Source organism: Coregonus lavaretus (assembly GCF_964263955.1).
Source record: "Coregonus lavaretus genome assembly, chromosome: 20".
Classification (NCBI taxonomy): Eukaryota; Metazoa; Chordata; class Actinopteri; order Salmoniformes; family Salmonidae; genus Coregonus; species Coregonus lavaretus.
The window spans coordinates 26,829,530-26,851,636 of NC_140007.1; the positions used below are offsets into that span (position 1 = coordinate 26,829,530).

The window sequence follows — 22,107 nt, forward strand, 5'->3', positions numbered from 1 at the left end:
CCTGGTGCAGGTCTACAATTTTGTTTCTGGTGTCCTTTGACAGCTCTTTGGTCTTGGCCATAGTGGAGTTTGGAGTGTGACTGTTTGAGGTTGTGGACAGGTGTATTTTATACTGATAACAAGTTCAAACAGGTGCCATTAATACAGGTAACGAGTGGAGGACAGAGGAGCCTCTTAATGAATAAGTTACAGGTCTGTGAGAGCCAGAAATCTTGCTTGTTTGTAGGTGACCAAATACTTATTTTCCACCATAATTTGCAAATAAATTCATTAAAAATCCTACAATTCGATTTTCTGGATTTTTCTTTTCTCATTTTGTCTGTCATAGTTGACGTGTACCTATGATGAAAATTACAGGCCTCTCTCATCTTTTTAAGTGGGAGAACTTGCACAGTTGGTGGCTGACTAAATACTTTTTTTCCCCACTGTATATATATATATATATATATATATATATATATATATATATATATATATATATATATATATATATATATATATATATATATATATATACAGTGGGGAGAACAAGTATTTGATACACTGCCGATTTTGCAGGTTTTCCTACTTACAAAGCATGTAGAGGTCTGTAATTTTTATCATAGGTACACTTCAACTGTGAGAGACGGAATCTAAAACAAAAATCCAGAAAATCACATTGTTGAATCACATTGATTTTTAAGTAATTAATTTGCATTTTATTGCATAACATAAGTATTTGATCACCTACCAACCAGTAAGAATTCCGGCTCTCACAGACCTGTTAGTTTTTCTTTAAGAAGCCCTCCTGTTCTCCACTCATTACCTGTATTAACTGCACCTGTTTGAACTCGTTACCTGTATAAAAGACACCTGTCCACACACTCAATCAAACAGACTCCAACCTCTCCACAATGGCCAAGACCAGAGAGCTGTGTAAGGACATCAGGGATAAAAATTGTAGACCTGCACAAGGCTGGGATGGGCTACAGGACAATAGGCAAGCAGCTTGGTGAGAAGGCAACAACTGTTGGCGCAATTATTAGAAAATGGAAGAAGTTCAAGATGACGATCAATCATCCTCGGCCTGGGGCTCCATGCAAGATCTCACCTCGTGGGGCATCAATGATCATGAGGAAGGTGAGGGATCAGCCCAGAACTACACGGCAGGACCTGGTCAATGACCTGAAGAGAGCTGGGACCACAGTCTCAAAGAAAACCATTAGTAACACACTACGCCATCATGGATTAAAATCCTGCAGCGCACGCAAGGTCCCCCTGCTCAAGCCAGCGCATGTCCAGGCCCGTCTGAAGTTTGCCAATGACCATCTGGATGATCCAGATGAGGAATGGGAGAAGGTCATGTGGTCTGATGAGACAAAAAGAGCTTTTTGGTCTAAACTCCACTCGCCGTGTTTGGAGGAAGAAGAAGGATGAGTACAACCCCAAGAACACCATCCCAACCGTGAAGCATGGAGGTGGAAACATCATTCTTTGGGGATGCTTTCTGCAAAGGGGACCGGACGACTGCACCGTATTGAGGGGAGGATGGATGGGGCCATGTATCGCGAGATCTTGGCCAACAACCTCCTTCCCTCAGTAAGAGCATTGAAGATGGGTTGTGGCTGGGTCTTCCAGCATGACAACGACCCGAAACACACAGCCAGAGCAACTAAGGAGTGGCTCCGTAAGAAGCATCTCTAGGTCCTGGAGTGGCCTAGCCAGTCTCCAGACCTGAACCCAATAGAAAATATTTGGAGGGAGCTGAAAGTCCGTATTGCCCAGCGACAGCCCCGAAACCTGAAGGATCTGGAGAAGGTCTGTATGGAGGAGTGGGCCAAAATCCCTGCTGCAGTGTGTGCAAACCTGGTCAAGACCTACAGGAAACGTATGATCTCTGTAATTGCAAACAAAGGTTTCTGTACCAAATATTAAGTTCTGCTTTTCTGATGTATCAAATACTTATGTCATGCAATAAAATGCAAATTAATTACTTAGAAATCATACAATGTGATTTTATGGATTTTTGTCTCTCACAGTTGGAGTGTACCTATGATAAAAATTACAGATCTCTACATGCTTTGTAAGTAGGAAAACCTGCAAAATCAGCAGTGTATCAAATACTTGTTCTCCCCACTGTATATATATATACAGTGGGGAAAAAAAGTATTTAGTCAGCCACCAATTGTGCAAGTTATTCCACTTAAAAAGATGAGAGAGGCCTGTAATTTTCATCATAGGTACACGTCAACTATGACAGACAAAATGAGAAAAAAAAATCCTGAAAATCACATTGTAGGATTTTTAATGAATTTATTTGCAAATTATGGTGGAAAATAAGTATTTGGTCAATAACAAAAGTTTATCAATACTTTGTTATATACCCTTTGTTGGCAATGACACAGGTCAAACGTTTTCTGTAAGTCTTCACAAGGTTTTCACACACTGTTGCTGGTATTTTGGCCCATTCCTCCATGCAGATCTCCTCTAGAGCAGTGATGTTTTGGGGCTGTCGCTGGGCAACACAGACTTTCATCTCCCTCCAAAGATTTTCTATGGGGTTGAGATCTGGAGACTGGCTAGGCCACTACAGGACCTTGAAATGCTTCTTACGAAGCCACTCCTTCGTTGCCCGGGCGGTGTGTTTGGGATCATTGTCATGCTGAAAGACCCAGCCACGTTTAATCTTCAATGCCCTTGCTGATGGAAGGAGGTTTTCACTCAAAATCTCACGATACATGGCCCCATTCATTCTTTCCTTTACACGGATCAGTCGTCCTGGTCCCTTTGCAGAAAAACAGCCCCAAAGCATGATGTTTCGACCCCCATGCTTCACAGTAGGTATGGTGTTATTTGGATGCAACTCAGCATTCTTTGTCCTCCAAACACGACGAGTTGAGTTTTTACCAAAAAGTTATATTTTGGTTTCATCTGACCATATGACATTCTCCCAATCCTCTTCTGGATCATCCAAATGCACTCTAGCAAACTTCAGACGGGCGTGGACATGTACTGGCTTAAGCAGGGGGACACGTCTGGCACTGCAGGATTTGAGTCCCTGGCGGCGTAGTGTGTTACTGATGGTAGGCTTTGTTACTTTGGTCCCAGCTCTCTGCAGGTCATTCAATAGGTCCCCCCGTGTGGTTCTGGGATTTTTGCTCACCGTTCTTGTGATCATTTTGACCCCACGGGGTGAGATCTTGCTTGGAGCCCCAGATCGAGGGAGATTATCAGTGGTCTTGTATGTCTTCCATTTCCTAATAATTGCTCCCACAGTTGATTTCTTCAAACCAAGCTGCTTACCTATTGCAGATTCAGTCTTCCCAGCCTGGTGCAGGTCTACAATTTTGTTTCTGGTGTCCTTTGACAGCTCTTTGGTCTTGGCCATAGTGGAGTTTGGAGTGTGACTGTTTGAGGTTGTGGACAGGTGTCTTTTATACTGATTACAAGTTCAAACAGGTGCCATTAATACAGGTAACGAGTGGAGGACAGAGGAGCCTCTTAAAGAAGAAGTTACAGGTCTGTGAGAGCCAGAAATCTTGCTTGTTTGTAGGTGACCAAATACTTATTTTCCACCATAATTTGCAAATAAATTCATAAAAAATCCTACAATGTGATTTTCTGGAATTATTTTTCTCAATTTGTCTGTCATAGTTGACGTGTACCTATGATGAAAATGACAGGCCTCTCTCATCTTTTTAAGTGGAATAACTTGCACAATTGGTGGCTGACTAAATACTTTTTTCCCCCACTGTATATATATATACACATATATATATATATTTGTGTATGTGTATATATATATATATATACACAGTGGGGAAAAAAAGTATTTAGTCAGCCACCAATTGTGCAAGTTCTCCCACTTAAAAAGATGAGAGAGGCCTGTAATTTTCATCATAGGTACACGTTAACTATGACAGACAAAATGAGAAAAAAAAATCCAGAAAATCACATTGTAGTATTTTTAATGAATTTATTTGCAAATTATGGTGGAAAATAAGTATTTGGTCAATAACAAAAGTTTCTCAATACTTTGTTATATACCCTTTGTTGGCAATGACACAGGTCAAACGTTTTCTGTAAGTCTTCACAAGGTTTTCACACACTGTTGCTGGTATTTTGGCCCATTCCTCCATGCAGATCTCCTCTAGAGCAATGATGTTTTGGGGCTGTCGCTGGGCAACACAGACTTTCAACTCCCTCCAAAGATTTTCTATGGGGTTGAGATCTGGAGACTGGCTAGGCCACTCCAGGACCTTGAAATGCTTCTTACGAAGCCACTCCTTCGTTGCCCGGGCGGTGTGTTTGGGATCATTGTCATGCTGAAAGACCCAGCCACGTTTCATCTTCAATGCCCTTGCTGATGGAACGAGGTTTTCACTCAAAATCTCACGATACATGGCCCCATTCATTCTTTCCTTTACACGGATCAGTCGTCCTGGTCCCTTTGCAGAAAAACAGCCCCAAAGCATGATGTTTCCACCCCCATGCTTCACAGTAGGTATGGTGTTCTTTGGAATCAACTCAGCATTCTTTGTCCTCTAAACACGACGAGTTGAGTTTTTACCAAAAAGTTATATTTTGGTTTCATCTGACATTCTCCCAATCCTCTTCTGGATCATCCAAATGCACTCTAGCAAACTTCAGACGGGCCTGGACATGTACTGGCTTAAGCAGGGGGACACGTCTCGCACTGCAGGATTTGAGTCCCTGGCGGCGTAGTGTGTTACTGATGGTAGGCTTTGTTACTTTGGTCCCAGCTCTCTGCAGGTCATTCACTAGGTCCCCCCGTGTGGTTCTGGGATTTTTGCTCACCGTTCTTGTGATCATTTTGACCCCACGGGGTGAGATCTTGCGTGGAGCCCCAGATCGAGGGAGATTATCAGTGGTCTTGTATGTCTTCCATTTCCTAATAATTGCTCCCACAGTTGATTTCTTCAAACCAAGCTGCTTACCTATTGCAGATACAGTCTTCCCAGCCTGGTGCAGGTCTACAATTTTGTTTCTGGTGTCCTTTGACGGCTCTTTGGTCTTGGCCATAGTGGAGTTTGGAGTGTGACTGTTTGAGGTTGTGGACAGGTGTCTTTTATACTGATAACAAGTTCAAACAGGTGCCATTAATACAGGTAACGAGTGGAGGACAGAGGAGCCTCTTAAATAAGAAGTTACAGGTCTGTGAGAGCCAGAAATCTTGCTTGTTTGTAGGTGACCAAATACTTATTTTCCACCATAATTTGCAAATAAATTCATAAAAAATCCTACAATGTGATTTTCAGGATTTTTTTTCCTCAATTTGTCTGGCATAGTTGACGTGTACCTATGATGAAAATTACAGGTCTCTCTCATCTTTTTAAGTGGGAGAACTTGCACAATTGGTGGCTGACTAAATACTTTTTTCCCTCACTGTGTATATATATATATATATATATATATATATATATATATATATATATATATATATATATATATATATATATATGGGGCCCCGTGTAGCTCAGTTGGTAGAGCATGGCGCTTGCAACGCCAGGGTTGTGGGTTCATTTCCCACGGGGGGCCAGTATTAAAAAAGTATGCACTCACTAACTGTAAGTCGCTCTGGATAAGAGCGTCTGCTAAATGACTAAAATGTAAATGTAAATATACATACACACATATATATATATACATACAATACACACACACATATATATATATACAGTGGGGAGAACAAGTATTTGATACACTGCCGATTTTGCAGGTTTTCCTACTTACAAAGCATGTAGAGGTCTGTAATTTTGATCATAGGTACACTAACTGTGAGAGACGAAATCTAAAACAAAAATCCAGAAAATCACATTGTATGATTTTTAAGTAATTAATTTGCATTTTATTGCATGACATAAGTATTTGATCACCTACCAACCAGTAAGAATTCCGGCTCTCACAGACCTGTTCGTTTTTCTTTAAGAAGCCCTCCTCTTCTCCACTCATTACCTGTATTAACTGCACCTGTTTGAACTCATTACCTTTATAAAAGACACCTGTCCACTCTCAATAAAACAGACTCCAACCTTTCCACAATGGCCAAGACCAGAGAGCTGTGTAAGGACATCAGGGATAAAATTGTAGACCTGCACAAGGCTGGGATGGGCTACAGGACAATAGGCAAGCAGCTTGGTGAGAAGGCAACAACTGTTGGCACAATTATTAGAAAATGGAAGAAGTTCAAGATGACGGTCACTCACCCTTGGTCTGGGGCTCCATGCAAGATCTCACCTCATGGGGCATCAATGATCATGAGGAAGGTGAGGGATCAGCACAGAACTACACGGCAGGACCTGAGCAATGACCTGAAGAGAGCTGGGACCACAGTCTCAAAGAAAACCATTAGTAACACACTATACCGTCATGGATTAAAATCCTGCAGCGCACGCAAGGTCCCCCTGGTCAAGCCAGCGCATGTCCAGGCCCGTCTGAAGTTTGCCAATGACCATCTGGATGATCCAGAGGAGGAATGGGAGAAGGTCATGTGGTCTGATGAGACAAAAATAGAGCTTTTTGGTCTAAACTCCACTCGCCGTGTTTGGAGGAAGAAGAAGGATGAGTACAACCCCAAGAACACCATCCCAACCGTGAAGCATGGAGGTGGAAACATCATTCTTTGGGGATGCTTTTCTGAAAAGGGGACAGGACGACTGCACCGTATTGAGGGGAGGATGGATGGGGCCATGTATCACAAGATCTTGGCCAACAACCTCCTTCCCTCAGTAAGAGCATTGAAGATGGGTCGTGGCTGGGTCTTCCAGCATGACAACGTCCTGCAACACACAGCCAGGGCAACTAAGGAGTGGCTCCGTAAGAAGCATCTCAAGGTCCTGGAGTGGCCTAGCCAGTCTCCAGACCTGAACCCAATAGAACATCTTTGGAGGGAGCTGAAAGTCCGTATTGCCCAGCGACAGCCCCGAAACCTGAAGGATCTGGAGAAGGTCTGTATGGAGGAGTGGGCCAAAATCCCTGCTGCAGTGTGTGCAAACCTGGTCAAGACCTACAGGAAACGTATGATCTCTGTAATTGCAAACAAAGGTTTCTGTACCAAATTTTAAGTTCTGCTTTTCTGATGTATCAAATACTTATGTCATGCAATAAAATGCAAATTAATTACTTAAAAATCATACAATGTGATTTTCTGGATTTTTGTTTTAGATTCCGTCTCTCACAGTTGAAGTGTACCTATGATAAAAATTACAGACCTCTACATGCTTTGTAAGTAGGAAAACCTGCAAAATCGGCAGTGTATCAAATACTTGTTCTCCCCATTGTATATACATACATATATATAATCGAAGATGGCATAGTACTGCAGTCGTGTATTGTGTTGTGTCCTCGTGTAAATAGCCTGTTTTTTTGTCTTTTATTCGTATATATTTCTCTATCTCACTTTCCATCCTTTAACTAAATATACTTTCCTGCAACCCGCCTAACCCAATGTGGAACGGATTCTATTATTTATTTATTTTTATCAAGAACCTATGGCTGAAACTAGCCAGCTAACTGGCTATTGCTATTAGCCACCGTTAGCGGTCTTCACCACTGTCCGTGGCCTGCACTACCTACCAGCCAGCTCTAGCCTGGACAATTATCGGCCAGTCTGCACAGCGTGCTATCGACCCAGAGCATATCTGATTTTTTCCCGGAATCACTGAATCACTTGACCTTAACACCGGACCATCGCAACTAGCTAGCTGCAACCGAATGGCTGTTGTTGGCTAATATCCACTTCCCGACGTACCAGTTAGCCTTGAGCTAGCCTCGAGCCAGGCCCATCTCCCGGCTATCTACCTCTCTGTCAACCGGACGGGACCTCCTAGTGTCGACACGGAGACCCGCCGATCCATCACGTCTGATCTGCCGACATAATCGTCTGATGTGGTTTCAACAGGCTTCCCGTTGCGACGACCACGAAGATCCATCTGCTAGCCCCGGCCCGCTAGCACGCGCAATCAACAGCCGTGCCTCCTGCTCGCCTGTGCTTTAGCAGCCTACGATCTGCTCCCGGACTGACTTAGTGCTGTTCACTGGACCTTATGATCACTCAGCTACACAGCTAATGCCAGCTGGACTGTTCCTTTACACGGTACCCCATCCTGTTTATCTGTTTAGCCTCAGCCCAAACTTTCGTTACCATTACCAGTTGTTGTCTTAGCCATCTCGAATAACACCTGTGATTGTGTTATGCCTCTCTCCCATGTCAATATGCCTAGCCTATTGCTGTTTGGGTTAGTTCTTATTATACCATTTCACTGTAGAGCCCCAAGTTCCGCTCAACCAGCTTCAGAGAGCTCCTTTGTCCCACCCCCCATACACGCAGAGACCGGCTTAATCGGTACCTCCAGTGATGCTCTCTCTTTCATAGTTACCCAATGCTTAGGTGTACCTCCACTGTACTCATATCCTTCCATATCCTTGTCTGTACATAATGCCCTGAATCTATTCTACAACGCCCGGAAATCTTCCCCCTTTCTCTGTACCCAACGCACTAGAAGACCAGTTCTTAAAGCCTTTAGCCGTATCCTTATTCTATTCCTCCTCTGTTCCTCTGGTGATGTAGAGGTTAACCCAGCCCTGTAGCCCCCAGTATCACTCCTACCCCCCAGGCACTATCATTTGTTGACTTCTGTAACCGTAAAAGCCTTGGTTTCTTGTTTGAGTTATTCACTGCGTTAGCACACTCTGCCAACCCTGATGTTCTAGCAGTGTCTGAATCTTGGCTTAGGAACGCCACAAAAAATTCAGAAATTTCCATTCCGAACTACAACTTTTTCCGTCTAGATAGAACTGCCAAAGGGGGCGGAGTTGCAATCTACTGTAGCGATAGCCTGCAGAGCTCTATCATACTATCCATGTCTGTGCCCAAACAGTTTGAGCTTCTACTTCTAAAAATCCACCTTTCCAGAAATAAGTCTCTCACTGTTGCCGCTTGCTACAGACCCCCCTCAGCCCCCAGTTGTGCCCTGGACACCATATGTGAATTGCTTGTCCCCCCATCTATCCTCAGAGTTCGTACTGCTTGGCGACCTAAACTGGGATATGCTTAACACCCCGGGCGTCCTACAATCTAAACTAGATGCCCTCAATCTCACACAAATTATCAAGGAACCTACCAGGTACAACCCTAAATCTGTAAACATGGGCACCCTCATAGATATCATCCTGACTAATTTACCCTCTAAATACACCTCCGCTGTCTTCAACCAGGATCTCAGCGATCACTGCCTCATTGCCTGCGTCCGTAATGGGTCCGCGGTCAAACGACTACCCCTCATCACTGTCAAACGCTCCCTAAAACACTTCAGTGAGCAGGCCTTTCTAATTGACCTGACCCGGGTATCGTGGATGGATATTGACCTCATTCCGTCAGTAGAGGATGCCTGGATGCTCTTCAAAAGTGCTTTCCTCTCCATCTTAAATAATAATAATAATAATAATAATAATAATAATAATAATAATAATAATAATAATAATATTATGCCATTTAGCAGAAATAACCATGCCCCATTCAAAAAATTCAGAATTAAGAACAGATATAGCCCCTGGTTCACCCCAGACTTGACTGCCCTTGACCAGCACAAAAACATCCTGTGGCGTACTGCATTAGCATCGAACAGCCCCGCGATATGCAACCTTTCAGGGATGTCAGGAACCAATATACACAATCAGTTAGGAAAGCAAAGGCTAGCTTTTTCAAATAGAAATTTGCATCCTGTAGCACAAACTCCAACAAGTTTTGGGACATTGTAAAGTCCATGGAGAATAAGAGCACCTCCTCCCAGCTACCCACTGCACTGAGGCTAGGAAACAATGTCACCACCGATAAATCTATGATAATCGAGAATTTCAATAAGCATTTTGCTACGGCTGGCCATGCTTTCCACCTGGCTACCCCTACCCCGGCCACCAGCTCTGCACGCTCCGCTGCAACTTGCCCATGCCCCCCCTGGTTCTCCTTCACCCAAATTCGATAACTGATGCCCTGAAAGAGCTGCTAAATCTGGACCCCTACAAATCAGCTGGGCTAGACAATCTGGAACCGTTCTTTCTAAAATTAGCCGCCGAAATTGTCGCAACCCCTATTACTAGCCTGATCAACCTCTCTTTCGTATCGTCTGAGATCCCCAGAGATTGAAATGCTGCCGCGGTCATCCCCCTCTTCAAAGGGGGTGACACTCTAGATCCAAACTGTTACAGACCTATATCCATCCTGCCCAGCCTTTCGAAAGTATTTGAAAGCCTAGTTAAACAGATCACCGACCATTTCAAATCCTACCGTACCTTCTCCGCTATGCAATATGGTTTCCGAGCTGGTCATGGGTGCACCTCAGCCACGCTCAAGGTCCTAAACGATATAATAACTGCGATCGATAAAAGACAGTACTGTGCAGCCGTCTTCATCGACCTGGCCAAGGCTTTTCACTCTGTCAACCACCGCATTCTTATTGGCAGACTAAATAGCCTTGGTTTCTCAAATGACTGCCTCGCCTGGTTCACCAACTACTTCTCAGATACAGTTCAATGTGTCAAATCGGAGGGTCTGTTGTCTGGACCTCTGGCAGTCTCTATGGGGGTGCCACAGGGTTCAATTCTCGGGCCGACTCTATTCTCTGTGTATATCAATGATGTCGCTCTTGCTGCTGGTGACTCTCAGATCCACCTCTATGCGGACGACACCATTTTGTATACATCTGGCCCTTCACTGGACACTGTGTTAACAAATCTCTTCAATGTCATACAACACTCCTTCCGTGGCCTCCAACTGCTCTTAAACGCTAGTAAAACTAAATGCATGCTATTCAATCGAACGCTGCTTGCACCCGCCCGCCCGACTAGAATCCCTACTCTCTCGGCGGGTCTGACTTAGAATATGTGGACAACTACAAATACCTAGGTGTCTGGTTAGACCGTAAACTCTCCTTCCAGACTCACATTAAGCATCTCCAATCCAAAATTAAATCTAGAATCAACTTCCTATTTCGCAACAAAGCCTCCTTCACTCATGCTGCTAAACATGCCCTCGTAAAACTGACTATCCTACCGATCCTTGACTTCGGCGATGTCATTTACAAAATAGCTTCCAACACTCTACTCAGCAAATTGGATGTAGTCTATCAGAGTGCCATCCGTTTTGTCACCAAACCCCCATATACTACCCACCATTGTGACCTGTACGCTCTCGTTGGCTGGCCCTCACTACATATTAGTCGCCAAACCCACTGGCTCCAGGTCATCTATAAATCACTTCTAGGCAAATCCCCGCCTTATCTTAGATCATTGGTCACCATAGCAACACCCACCCGTAGTATGCGTTCCAGCAGGTATATCTCACTGGTCATCCCCAAAGCCAACATCTCTGAAGCTGGAGACACTTATCTCCCTCACTAACTTTAAGCATCAGTGCACCTGTACACAGCCCATCTGTAATTAGCCCACCCAACTACCTCATCCCCATATTGTTATTTACATTGTTATTTATTTTGCTCATTTTGCACCCCAGTATCTCTATTTGCACATCATCTTCTGCACATCTATCACTCCAGTGTTAATACTAAATTGTAATTATTTTGCACTATGGCCTATTTATTGCCTTAACTCCATAACTTACTACATTTGCACACACTGTATATAGATTTTCTATTGTGTTATTGACTGTACGTTTTGTTTTTGTTTATTCCATATATAACTCTGTGTTGTTGTTGTTTTTATCGCACTGCTTTGCTTTATCTTGGCCAGGTCGCAGTTGTAAATGAGAACTTGTTCTCAACTGGCTTCCCTGGTTAAATAAAGGTGAAATAAAAATAAAAATAAAATATATATATGTATATACACACACACGTGTGTGTGTGTGTGTGTGTGTATATATATATATATATATATATATATATATATATATATATATATATATACACAGTGGGGAGAACAAGTATTTGATACACTGCCGATTTTGCAGGTTTTCCTACTTACAAAGCATGTAGAGTTCTGTCATTTTATCATAGGTACACTTCAACTGTGAGAGACGGAATCTAAAACAAAAATCCAGAAAATCACATTGTATGATTTTTAAGTAATTCATTTGCATTTTATTGCATGACATAAGTACAGTGGGGAAAAAAAGTATTTAGTCAGCCACCAATTATGCAAGTTCTCCCACTTAAAAAGATGAGAGAGGCCTGTAATTTTCATCATATGTACACGTCAACTATGACAGACAAATTGATAAAAAAAAAAAAAATGAATTTATTTGCAAATTATGGTGGAAAATAAGTATTTGGTCACCTACAAACAAGCAAGATTTCTGGCTCTCACAGACCTGTAACTTCTTCTTTAAGAGGCTCCTCTGTCCTCCACTCGTTACCTGTATTAATGGCACCTGTTTGAACTTGTTATCAGTATAAAAGACACCTGTCCACAACCTCAAACAGTCACACTCCAAACTCCACTATGGCCAAGACCAAAGAGCTGTCAAAGGACACCAGAAACAAAATTGTAGACCTGCACCAGGCTGGGAAGACTGAATCTGCAATAGGTAAGCAGCTTGGTTTGAAGAAATCAACTGTGGGAGCAATTATTAGGAAATGGAAGACATACAAGACCACTGATAATCTCCCTCGATCTGGGGCTCCACGCAAGATCTCACCCCGTGGGGTCAAAATGATCACAAGAACGGTGAGCAAAAATCCCTGAAACCACACGGGGGGACCTAGTGAATGACCTGCAGAGAGCTGGGACCAAAGTAACAAAGCCTACCATCAGTAACACACTACGCCGCCAGGGACTCAAATCCTGCAGTGCCAGACGTGTCCCCCTGCTTAAGCCAGTACATCTCCAGGCCCGTCTGAAGTTTGCTAGAGTGCATTTGGATGATCCAGAAAAGGATTGGGAGAATGTCATATGGTCAGATGAAACCAAAATATAACTTTTTGGTAAAAACCCAACTCGTCGTGTTAGGAGGACAAAGAATGCTGAGTTGCATCCAAAGAACACCATACCTACTGTGAAGCATGGGGGTGGAAACATCATGCTTTGGGGCTGTTTTTCTGCAAACGGACCAGGACGACTGATCAGTGTAAAGGAAAGAATGAATGGGGCCATGTATCGTGAGATTTTGAGTGAAAACCTCCTTCCATCAGGAAGGGCATTGAAGATGAAACGTGGCTGGGTCTTTCAGCATGACAATGATCCCAAACACACCGCCCGGGCAACGAAGGAGTGGCTTCGTAAGAAGCATTTCAAGGTCCTGGAGTGGCCTAGCCAGTCTCCAGATCTCAACCCCATAGAATATCTTTGGAGGGAGTTGAAAGTCCGTGTTGCCCAGCGACAGCCCCAAAACGTCACTGCTCTAGAGGAGATCTGCATGGAGGAATGGGCCAAAATTCCAGCAACAGTGTGTGAAAACCTTGTGAAGACTTACAGAAAACGTTTGACCTGTGTCATTGCAAACAAAGGGTATATAACAAAGTATTGAGAAACTTTTGTTATTGACCAAACACTTATTTTCCACCATAATTTGCAAATAAATTCATAAAAAATCCTACAATGTGATTTTCTGGATTTTTTTCTCTCATTTTGTCTGTCATAGTTGATGTGTACCTATGATGAAAATTACAGGCCTCTCTCATCTTTTTAAGTGGGAGAACTTGCACAATTGGTGGCTGACTAAATACTTTTTTCCCCCCACTGTATTTGATCACCTACCAACCAGTAAGAATTCCAGCTCTCACAGACCTGTTAGTTTTTCTTTAAGAAGCCCTCCTGTTCTCCACTCATTACCTGTATAAAAGACACCTGTCCACACACACTCAATCAAACAGACTCCAACCTCTCCACAATGGCCAAGACCGGAGAGCTGTGTAAGGACATCAGGGATAAAATTGTAGACCTGCACAAGGCTGGGATGGGCTACAGGACAATAGGCAAGCAGCTTGGTGAGAAGGCAACAACTATTGGCGCAATTATTAGAAAATGGAAGAAGTTCAAGATGACGATCAATCACCCTCGGCCTGGGGCTCCATGCAAGATCTCACCTCGTGGGGCATCAATGATCATGAGGAAGGTGAGGGATCAGCCCAGAACTACACGGCAGGACCTGGTCAATGACCTGAAGAGAGCTGGGACCACAGTCTCAAAGAAAACCATTAGTAACACACTACGCCGTCATGGATTAAAATCCTGCAGCGCACGCAACGTCCGCCTGCTCAAGCCAGCGCATGTCCAGGCCCGTCTGAAGTTTGCCAATGACCATCTGGATGATCCAGATGAGGAATGGGAGAAGGTCATGTGGTCTGATGAGACAAAAATAGAGCTTTTTGGTCTAAACTCCACTCGCCATGTTTGGAGGAAGAAGAAGGATGAGTACAACCCCAAGAACACCATCCCAACCGTGAAGCATGGAGGTGGAAACATCATTCTTTGGGGATGCTTTTCTGCAAAGGGGACAGGACGACTGCACCGTATTGAGGGGAGGATGGATGGGGCCATGTATCACGAGATCTTGGCCAACAACCTCCTTCCCTCAGTAAGAGCATTGAAGATGGGTCGTGGCTGGGTCTTCCAGCATGACAACGACCCGAAACACACAGCCAGAGCAACTAAGGAGTGGCTCCGTAAGAAGCATCTCAAGGTCCTGGAGTGGCCTAGCCAGTCTCCAGACCTGAACCCAATAGAAAATCTTTGGAGGGAGCTGAAAGTCCGTATTGCCCAGCGACAGCCCCGAAACCTGAAGGATCTGGAGAAGGTCTGTATGGAGGAGTGGGCCAAAATCCCTGCTGCAGTGTGTGCAAACCTGGTCAAGACCTACAGGAAACGTATGATCTCTGTAATTGCAAACAAAGGTTTCTGTACCAAATATTAAGTTCTGCTTTTCTGATGTATCAAATACTATAAATAATATAAATAAAATGCAAATTACTTAAAAATCATACAATGTGATTTTCTGGATTTTTGTTTTAGATTCCGTCTCTCACAGTTGAAGTGTACCTATGATAAAAATTACAGACCTCTACATACTTTGTAAGTAGGAAAACCTGCAAAATCGTCAGTGTATCAAATACTTGTTCTCCCCACTGTATATATATAGTGCTGAAGTTGACTCAAGTTTGCCAAAAAGCACCTGGATGATCATCAAGACTCTTGGAAGAACGTTCTATGGACAGATGATTCAAAAGTATAACTTTTTGGACGACATGGTTCCAGTAATGCCTGGCGAAAACCAAACACTGCATTCCACAGTAAGAACATCATACCAAAGGTCAAGCATGGTGGTGGTGTGATGGTTTGGGGATGCTTTGCTGCCTCAGGACCTGGATGACTTGCCTTAATAGAAGGAACCATGAATTCTGCTCTGTATCAGAGAATTCTACAGGAGAATGTCAGACCATCCGTCTGTGAGCTGAAGCTGAAGCGCAGCTGGGTCATGCAGCAAGACAATGATCCAAAACACACAATCAAGTCTACATGAAAATTGCTAAAAAGCAACAAATTGGAAGTTTTGGAATGGCCTAGTCAAAGTCCAGACCTAATCCCATTTGAGATGTTGTGGCAGGACTTGAAACGAGCAGTTCATGCTTGAAAACCCACACGTCACTGAGTTAAAGCAGTTCTGCATGGAAGAGTGGGCCAAAATTCCTCCACAGCGACGTGAGAGACTGATCAACAACTACAGGAAGCATTTGGTTGGAGTCATTGCAGCTAAAGGTGGCACAACCAGTTATTGAGTGTAAGGGGGCAATTACTTTTTCACACAGGGGAATTGGGTGTTGCATAACTTTGTTTATGAAATAAATTAAATAAATATGTAATTGTTGTGTTATTTGTCCACTTATGTTCCCTTTATCTAATATTAGGTTTTGGTTGAAGATCTGATAACATTCAGTATCACAAATATGCAAAAGTCGAGAAAATTAGAAAGGGGGCAAATACTTTTTCATAGCACTGTACATACACACACACACACATATATATAAATAACTGTGTGGATTATTGCGACCATCTTTCTCATTGCAGGACAAGTCAGGGAAAGTGGTTACAACTTACAAGGCCAGCGTTGTCACCAATCCTCTCTAATATTTGTTTAAGGAGAGACCTCTAACAGCGAGCAGTGGGAATGTTAGTGGGACAGGGACAGCATTGTTGGGGGGGGGGGGGGGTGTAGAATGTGTGTGTGTGTGTATTTGGTGTGTATGTGTGTGGTGTGTATTTGATGTGTGTGTTTGGTATGTGTGTGTGTACGGTTGGTAGGAAGCTCTAATGGTGAATAGCTGCAGTGTAAAGCACTCAGAGAGCATAATCAATCGAAGCCTGTGACAGCAATAAACATATCTGGCCTTCATGTGTGTCTGTGTGTGTCGCTGCTAACAAACTATCCATTTACAATTCACTTTACAAAGCTTTTCAATTGACAACAAAACCTTACACATTCCATTGGTGTCTATTCATGGATGCCAAGAGAAGCCAGGCTTACCCCCAAAAAAAATTACCAAGAAAAAAAAAAATATATATATAAAATAAGGTATCTTTCATCTTCATAATTTTCCTTCAATTCGCAAGTGCGGAGAAAGTATTCAGAGCGAGTGAAACAGCGCCCCTCTGTCTCTGAAGCTCATCTATCTGATGCTGTCTGGTCAAAAATAATATGATATTGTTGCCGCCCATAGCATTGAATACAAGAGAAGCCAGCGAGCATTGGTGCTTTCCTAAATTAGCCAGGGATGTAAATAGGTATTTGGACTTGTGGTTTTACTTAATTCTCCGTACTAGCCAATGATTATAACGGCAATTCTGATCCAACCATAAAATCATACATTGTGCCCCTGGCCTGAAAGGACGGAAGTTCAACATGTAGCTAGATGAAGTAGACTAATGTTAAGTAGCTGGACTGGCATTTTAGCCAGGTAGCCTAGGACAACAAAAACTAAAAGCATGTCCTGTATCATGACAGATTCATAGACCGTTTAGGCAACATGAAAGAGGAGGATGGCATTGGCGTTTCTCTACAAGTAGGGTGAGTCAACATGTTTTTTCTACTTGCACACACAGATAAATCAGTACAATGGACAGTCACATCAGATTTACCTTACGTTGACTGGACTAAATCGTTTTTTGTATCTTTTAGTTGTTGTCACTGTATTGGACTAAGCATTGGTGATTAGATGATGTTGAAATGTTGAAGTTGAAATGGCGCTGGAATAGTGGAGGCAGAGCCTGTTTTCTTTGAGACTTGCGGTAACTCTCCATTGTTCTAAATCAGTAGTTGTTTAGTAGTCCGAAAATGACGAAAACATTAACTTGCTTGACCATGCTGTAGTAGGTTATGTAACTGTTTGTTACATGCAATATATTTTGTGGGCCTCACCGGACAGATGTTGCTCTCCGGTTTTGTGATAAAACAAAGGTGTGGTTGAATTTAATCTGCTACTGTGTCTTCTTATTGTCTCAGCCTTAGATCTATATATCAGTGTCAAGGCATATGAACTAACAGGTTACAGAGCAAACAATGCAATTATCACAACGTATAGGTTGTAATATGCCTTTTTTTCCTGGCTTTGCTTCCCCAGTGATTTTACCCACGCACCGCTACTGACACCTTCCCTCACCAGTTTTTAAAATACTGTTTCATGAGTGTACAATTTCTGTGGAAACTTTGGTACTGTGTATTTTTCTGGAATTTACAATTTATATATTTGTGGCAATGAATGTTTGTTCACGTTACATATTGAGATTTTTTTTCTCCAGTTATGACTTTTGGAAGATGGGAAATAAGACATGGTTAAAGGTTTACCATCTACCACAGGCCTGAAACCAACACTGTCCTTCAGTTTATCCTCCAGCCACTTCCAGCTGACAGCAACAACAAATAACCTGATTGGTTACCTGCCTTCAAAACATGGACAATGCCTTTCACTTTATCATTCTATATTGCGCTGATCGTATAGACTTTCAAGGGAAAACTCTGAACTTGTTCAGCAAACACAGGGAGAAAAGTGTCACAAATAATATCCACCCATGTTAAATAATGCCTAAACAAGGAAGTCCAGAAATAAGAGCATGGTTCGCACACAAAATAGACAAAAATTGGCCAGAAATGTCCCTGCCACCTGCTGTGTAGACTAAGCAAGAGAAATTATATATATTTCTGAAGTTGTGTCTATTTTTGTGTGCAAACCACCCTCTCAAACGGCATGATCAATATTTACTCTGTTCACAAACTACTCAGTGCACACACACTTCTCTGTTCAACACACTACTGTGAAACGGTAACCATATCACTACCCCCAGTGCAGGTTTCCCACAGCGTGGGTTAGATTGAATGTTGGCCTCCATAACTCAGCCCCAGGCAACAAGAGCGGTTAGTCACTGTGGCATGAGGCATATAGATAGCTCTTTTTTATGTTCTACATGTTGTTTGTAACCTCAATCTGGGCCAAGTGTGGTTAAAGGCACTAAAAGGTGAATGTTAACCTACTGTTCTGAGTGATAAAGAACACAACCCCCAAAAAGATCCTCTGGCATCACAACTGCCAGTAAATGATCACACCTAGGCTAAATAGGGAGAGTGTCTGTGTCCAAAATGCCACCCTATTCCCTATATTGTGCACTACTTTTGACCAGGGCCCATAGCGCTCTGGTCAAAAGTAGTGCACTATATAGGGAATACGATGCCATCTGGGACACACCAAATACAATGCCATTTAAAACTCACAGATGATACTTTATCCTTGAGGGCCTTCTTGACCAGAAACACTGCTGCCCTCATCATGTTCCTCAGTTTCTCCTTGGGCGTCCCGGCCGATACTTCCGTCAGCTTCTTGTAGACAGCCAGCAGGGCATCTTCCCGGTAGGACCAAGTTTTTGAATAGGCTCCAGCCACCTAGGGCGGATGGGGCAAGGGGAGGATTAGAAAGTAAGTCAGTCAGTCCACCCTCTGGGCAGTTTATGAGAGATACATCATGCAAAGTCTGGGTTTTTCTGTCTGGGATGTGTGTGTGTGTGTGTGTGTGTCTGTGTGTGTACGCTTGCGTGCATTTATCTCACCAGTCCGTCTCCGTACACCTCAATAGGGAAACTGGCCTCTCTCTGGGCCCTCTCTGTGAGGGGCTCAGGCTCCCCAGTTACACCAGGGCTACAAGGGATGGTGGCCAGGGGAGAGGGCGTGAGAGAGGACTCCTCAGGCTGGCTCTGGGACATCTCCCCCTTCCTCTGCAGGGCAGGTAGGGGTCTCTCGTCATAAGGCAGGGCGGGGACCTGTGCATACAGTCATTCAATGGGAGATCAATGGGACATCAAACTATTGTTTAATTCATGTGGTTAGATCATGTTTCTATATAGATCAATTAACTTCTTTAAGATAACCTCACATGACCCTAATATTATTTTGCTTGCAGCAACACAAATTTATGATTGAAATAAACAAAAGCTACCTGTTGGGTTGGTTAAGAGTTTGGGGTGTTTAAGAGTTTGATCTTGATAAATGAAGATTTAAGCAGGTTTACATTTTACACACCAAGATATCTCAAGTGTTGAGATACACTGAACATTTCAGTGTTCAAGAGAAACAGACCATGTAACAGACCAAACAGACCAAGCTAGACAGACTGGTGAAAAGATTGCTTGATCAGATTATCTACTAAAACAAATGTTGCTTTCATTGACTATGCTGTCGTTGTATGTATAATTAAGCAATAAGGCCAGAGGAGGTGTGGTATACTGGTTACCAATTTAATTAGAGCAGGGAAAATAAATGTTTTGTCATACCCATGGTATACGGTCTGATATACCATGGCTGTCAGCCAATCAGCATTCAGATCTCGAACCACCCAGTTTATAATGAGTTTTAGAACCCAGGTATAATATCTAATCCAAGTATAACTGCCAGCCAACTGGCACAATACTCCTGTCTTGTAAAAGGCTACAAGCAGGGCCTTCCAGCCAGGTTGGCACGTGCTAAAGTCACTCAACTGTTTCACACTTTTAATTAAATTGTGAAACTGAACCTGTTTGCAGTCACAATGGTGAGTAAACCATATAAAATATTGGTCATAATCCCATGTTTGAGTGTTCCAAACACCACTGCAGATTATAAGGAGGGGCTCAGTGTGTTTCTTGTGGCGACATTGTGGCTATAACTCTTCTTCAATAACTTTTTTGGTTTGGTATAACATGGGAAAAAGGAAAAGGTTGTGAAGGAAAATAGCATAAGAAAACTAACTATAACTGGGCATCACTCACATTGGCTGCTAAAATCAGAGCTTTTTAACTAGGGAGGTTAGTCTTTGCTAAACTGAATCATGATTCATTTCACAAGTGAAACAGTAGTGCTACATAGTGTGATTCAGTGTGGATTTCCAGGCTACGGCTCTTATTGGGACTTACGTCTATCCTGGGCACTGCTGGGTGGGCGCGTGGCGTCAGAGGGAGGGAGCACAGCAAGGGACTGACAGGTTTGGGGGGGAAAGGGTCCACAGTCTCCGTGGTCACAGGATCCTGGTTTCTCCTCCTCCTCGTTTCCGTGACGACCCTCATCTTGTGTCCTACTTGGTGGCGGCGTGGGGAAGGCACATCGGGAGGGTCCTTGGATGGTGACTCCATAATCTTCCTTATCTAAAGCCAGCATGAGGAGAGAAGAGGGAGGGCTTTCCTCGTCAAACGGCTTGGCTTTGCAATGTTGGTGGGTGTCAAGGTTGAAAGATGACCTAATGCCATTTCATGTAAAATGATGGAAGATGGGATATGGGATATATGGGGCGGCAGGTAGCCTAGCGGTTAAGCGCAATGGGCCAGTAACCGAAAGGTCACTGGTTCAAATCCCTGAGCAGACTAGGTGAAAAATCTGTCGATGTGCCCATCAGCAAGGCACTTAACCGTAATTGCTCCTGTAAGTCGCTCTGGATAAGAGCGTCTGCTAAAATGACAAAAATATATAAATAATTGTAGACATGCTAGTTAATTTGGATACAAAATATAAAAAAGGCCATTAACTACCATAGTGCAGTGGTTTTCAACCTGTGGTCCTTTTTTGTGTGAAAAATAATAACAGTTGGGACTATAATGATGGTGTATGCAATGTTACATTACTTTTAACAATGGAAATTGTATAACAAACATAATAGGACGTTAATCTGTTACATTCACTGAAAAAAAATAGACAAAAATGTACCGCTAAGATATTTAATGTAAAAACATTCTGTGACTCCGCAAATGGTAGACCTCAATAGCCTTTGACTGTGACTTGGTGGTCCCCGGAAAGGAAAAGTTTGGGAACCGCTGCCATAGTGAACAAACTGATAATGTATTTAAGGTCATGTTTGTTTTCAGTTGATATGTTGTCACAGCACTGTTTTTATGCTGTTTTATCCGAAAACTCAATTAATATTGTTCAATGAGGGCATTAACTTACACTACATGACCAAAAGTATGTGGACACCTGCTCATCGAACATCTCGTTCCAAAATCATGGGCATTAATATGGAGTTGGTCCCCCCTTCGCTGCTATAACAGCCTCCACTCTTCTGCGAAGGCTTTCCACTAGATGTTGGAACATTGATGCAGGGACTTGCTTCCATTCAGTCATAATAGCTTTAGTGAGGTCGGGCATTGATGTTGGATGATTAGGCCTGGCTTGCAGTCAGCGTTTTAATTAATCCCAAAGGTGTTCAATGGGGTTGAGGTCAGGGCTCTGTGCAGGCCAGTCAAGTTCTTCCACACTGATCTCGACAAACCATTTCTGTATGGACCTCAATTTGTGCACGGGGGCATTGTCATGCTGAAACAGGAAAGGGCCTTCCCCAAACTGTTGCCACAAAGTTAGAAGCACAGAATCGTCTAGAATGTCATTGTATGCTGTAGCGTTACGATTTCCCTTCACTGGAACTAAGGGGCCTAGCCCAAACCATGAAAAACAGCCCCAGACCATTATTCCTCCTCCACCAAACTTGACAGTTGGCACAAGGAATTCGGGCAGGTGGCGTTCTCCTGGCATCCGCCAAAACCAGATATGTCCGTCAGACTGCCAGATGGTGAAGCGTGATTCATCACTCCATAGAACACGTTTCCACTGCTCCAGAGTCCAATGGCAGCGAGCTTCACACCACTCCAGCCGAT

The 22,107-nt window shown here is 43.2% G+C and overlaps 1 protein-coding gene across 1 annotated transcript in view; it reads right to left on the bottom strand.

Moving 5' to 3' along the window:
• The window catches only part of LOC311148097 (centrosomal protein of 104 kDa-like), a 59,944-nt gene that overhangs the window by 29,196 nt on the left and 8,641 nt on the right, over window positions 1–22,107 (bottom strand). The window contains exons 9-11 of the mRNA XM_084185008.1: window positions 20,380–20,607; window positions 19,042–19,251; window positions 18,710–18,877 (exon numbers count right to left, since the gene is read on the bottom strand). Of these exons, the coding sequence (XP_084041134.1) occupies window positions 18,710–18,877; window positions 19,042–19,251; window positions 20,380–20,607 (606 nt within the window). The remainder of the gene's footprint in view (window positions 1–18,709; window positions 18,878–19,041; window positions 19,252–20,379; window positions 20,608–22,107) is intronic.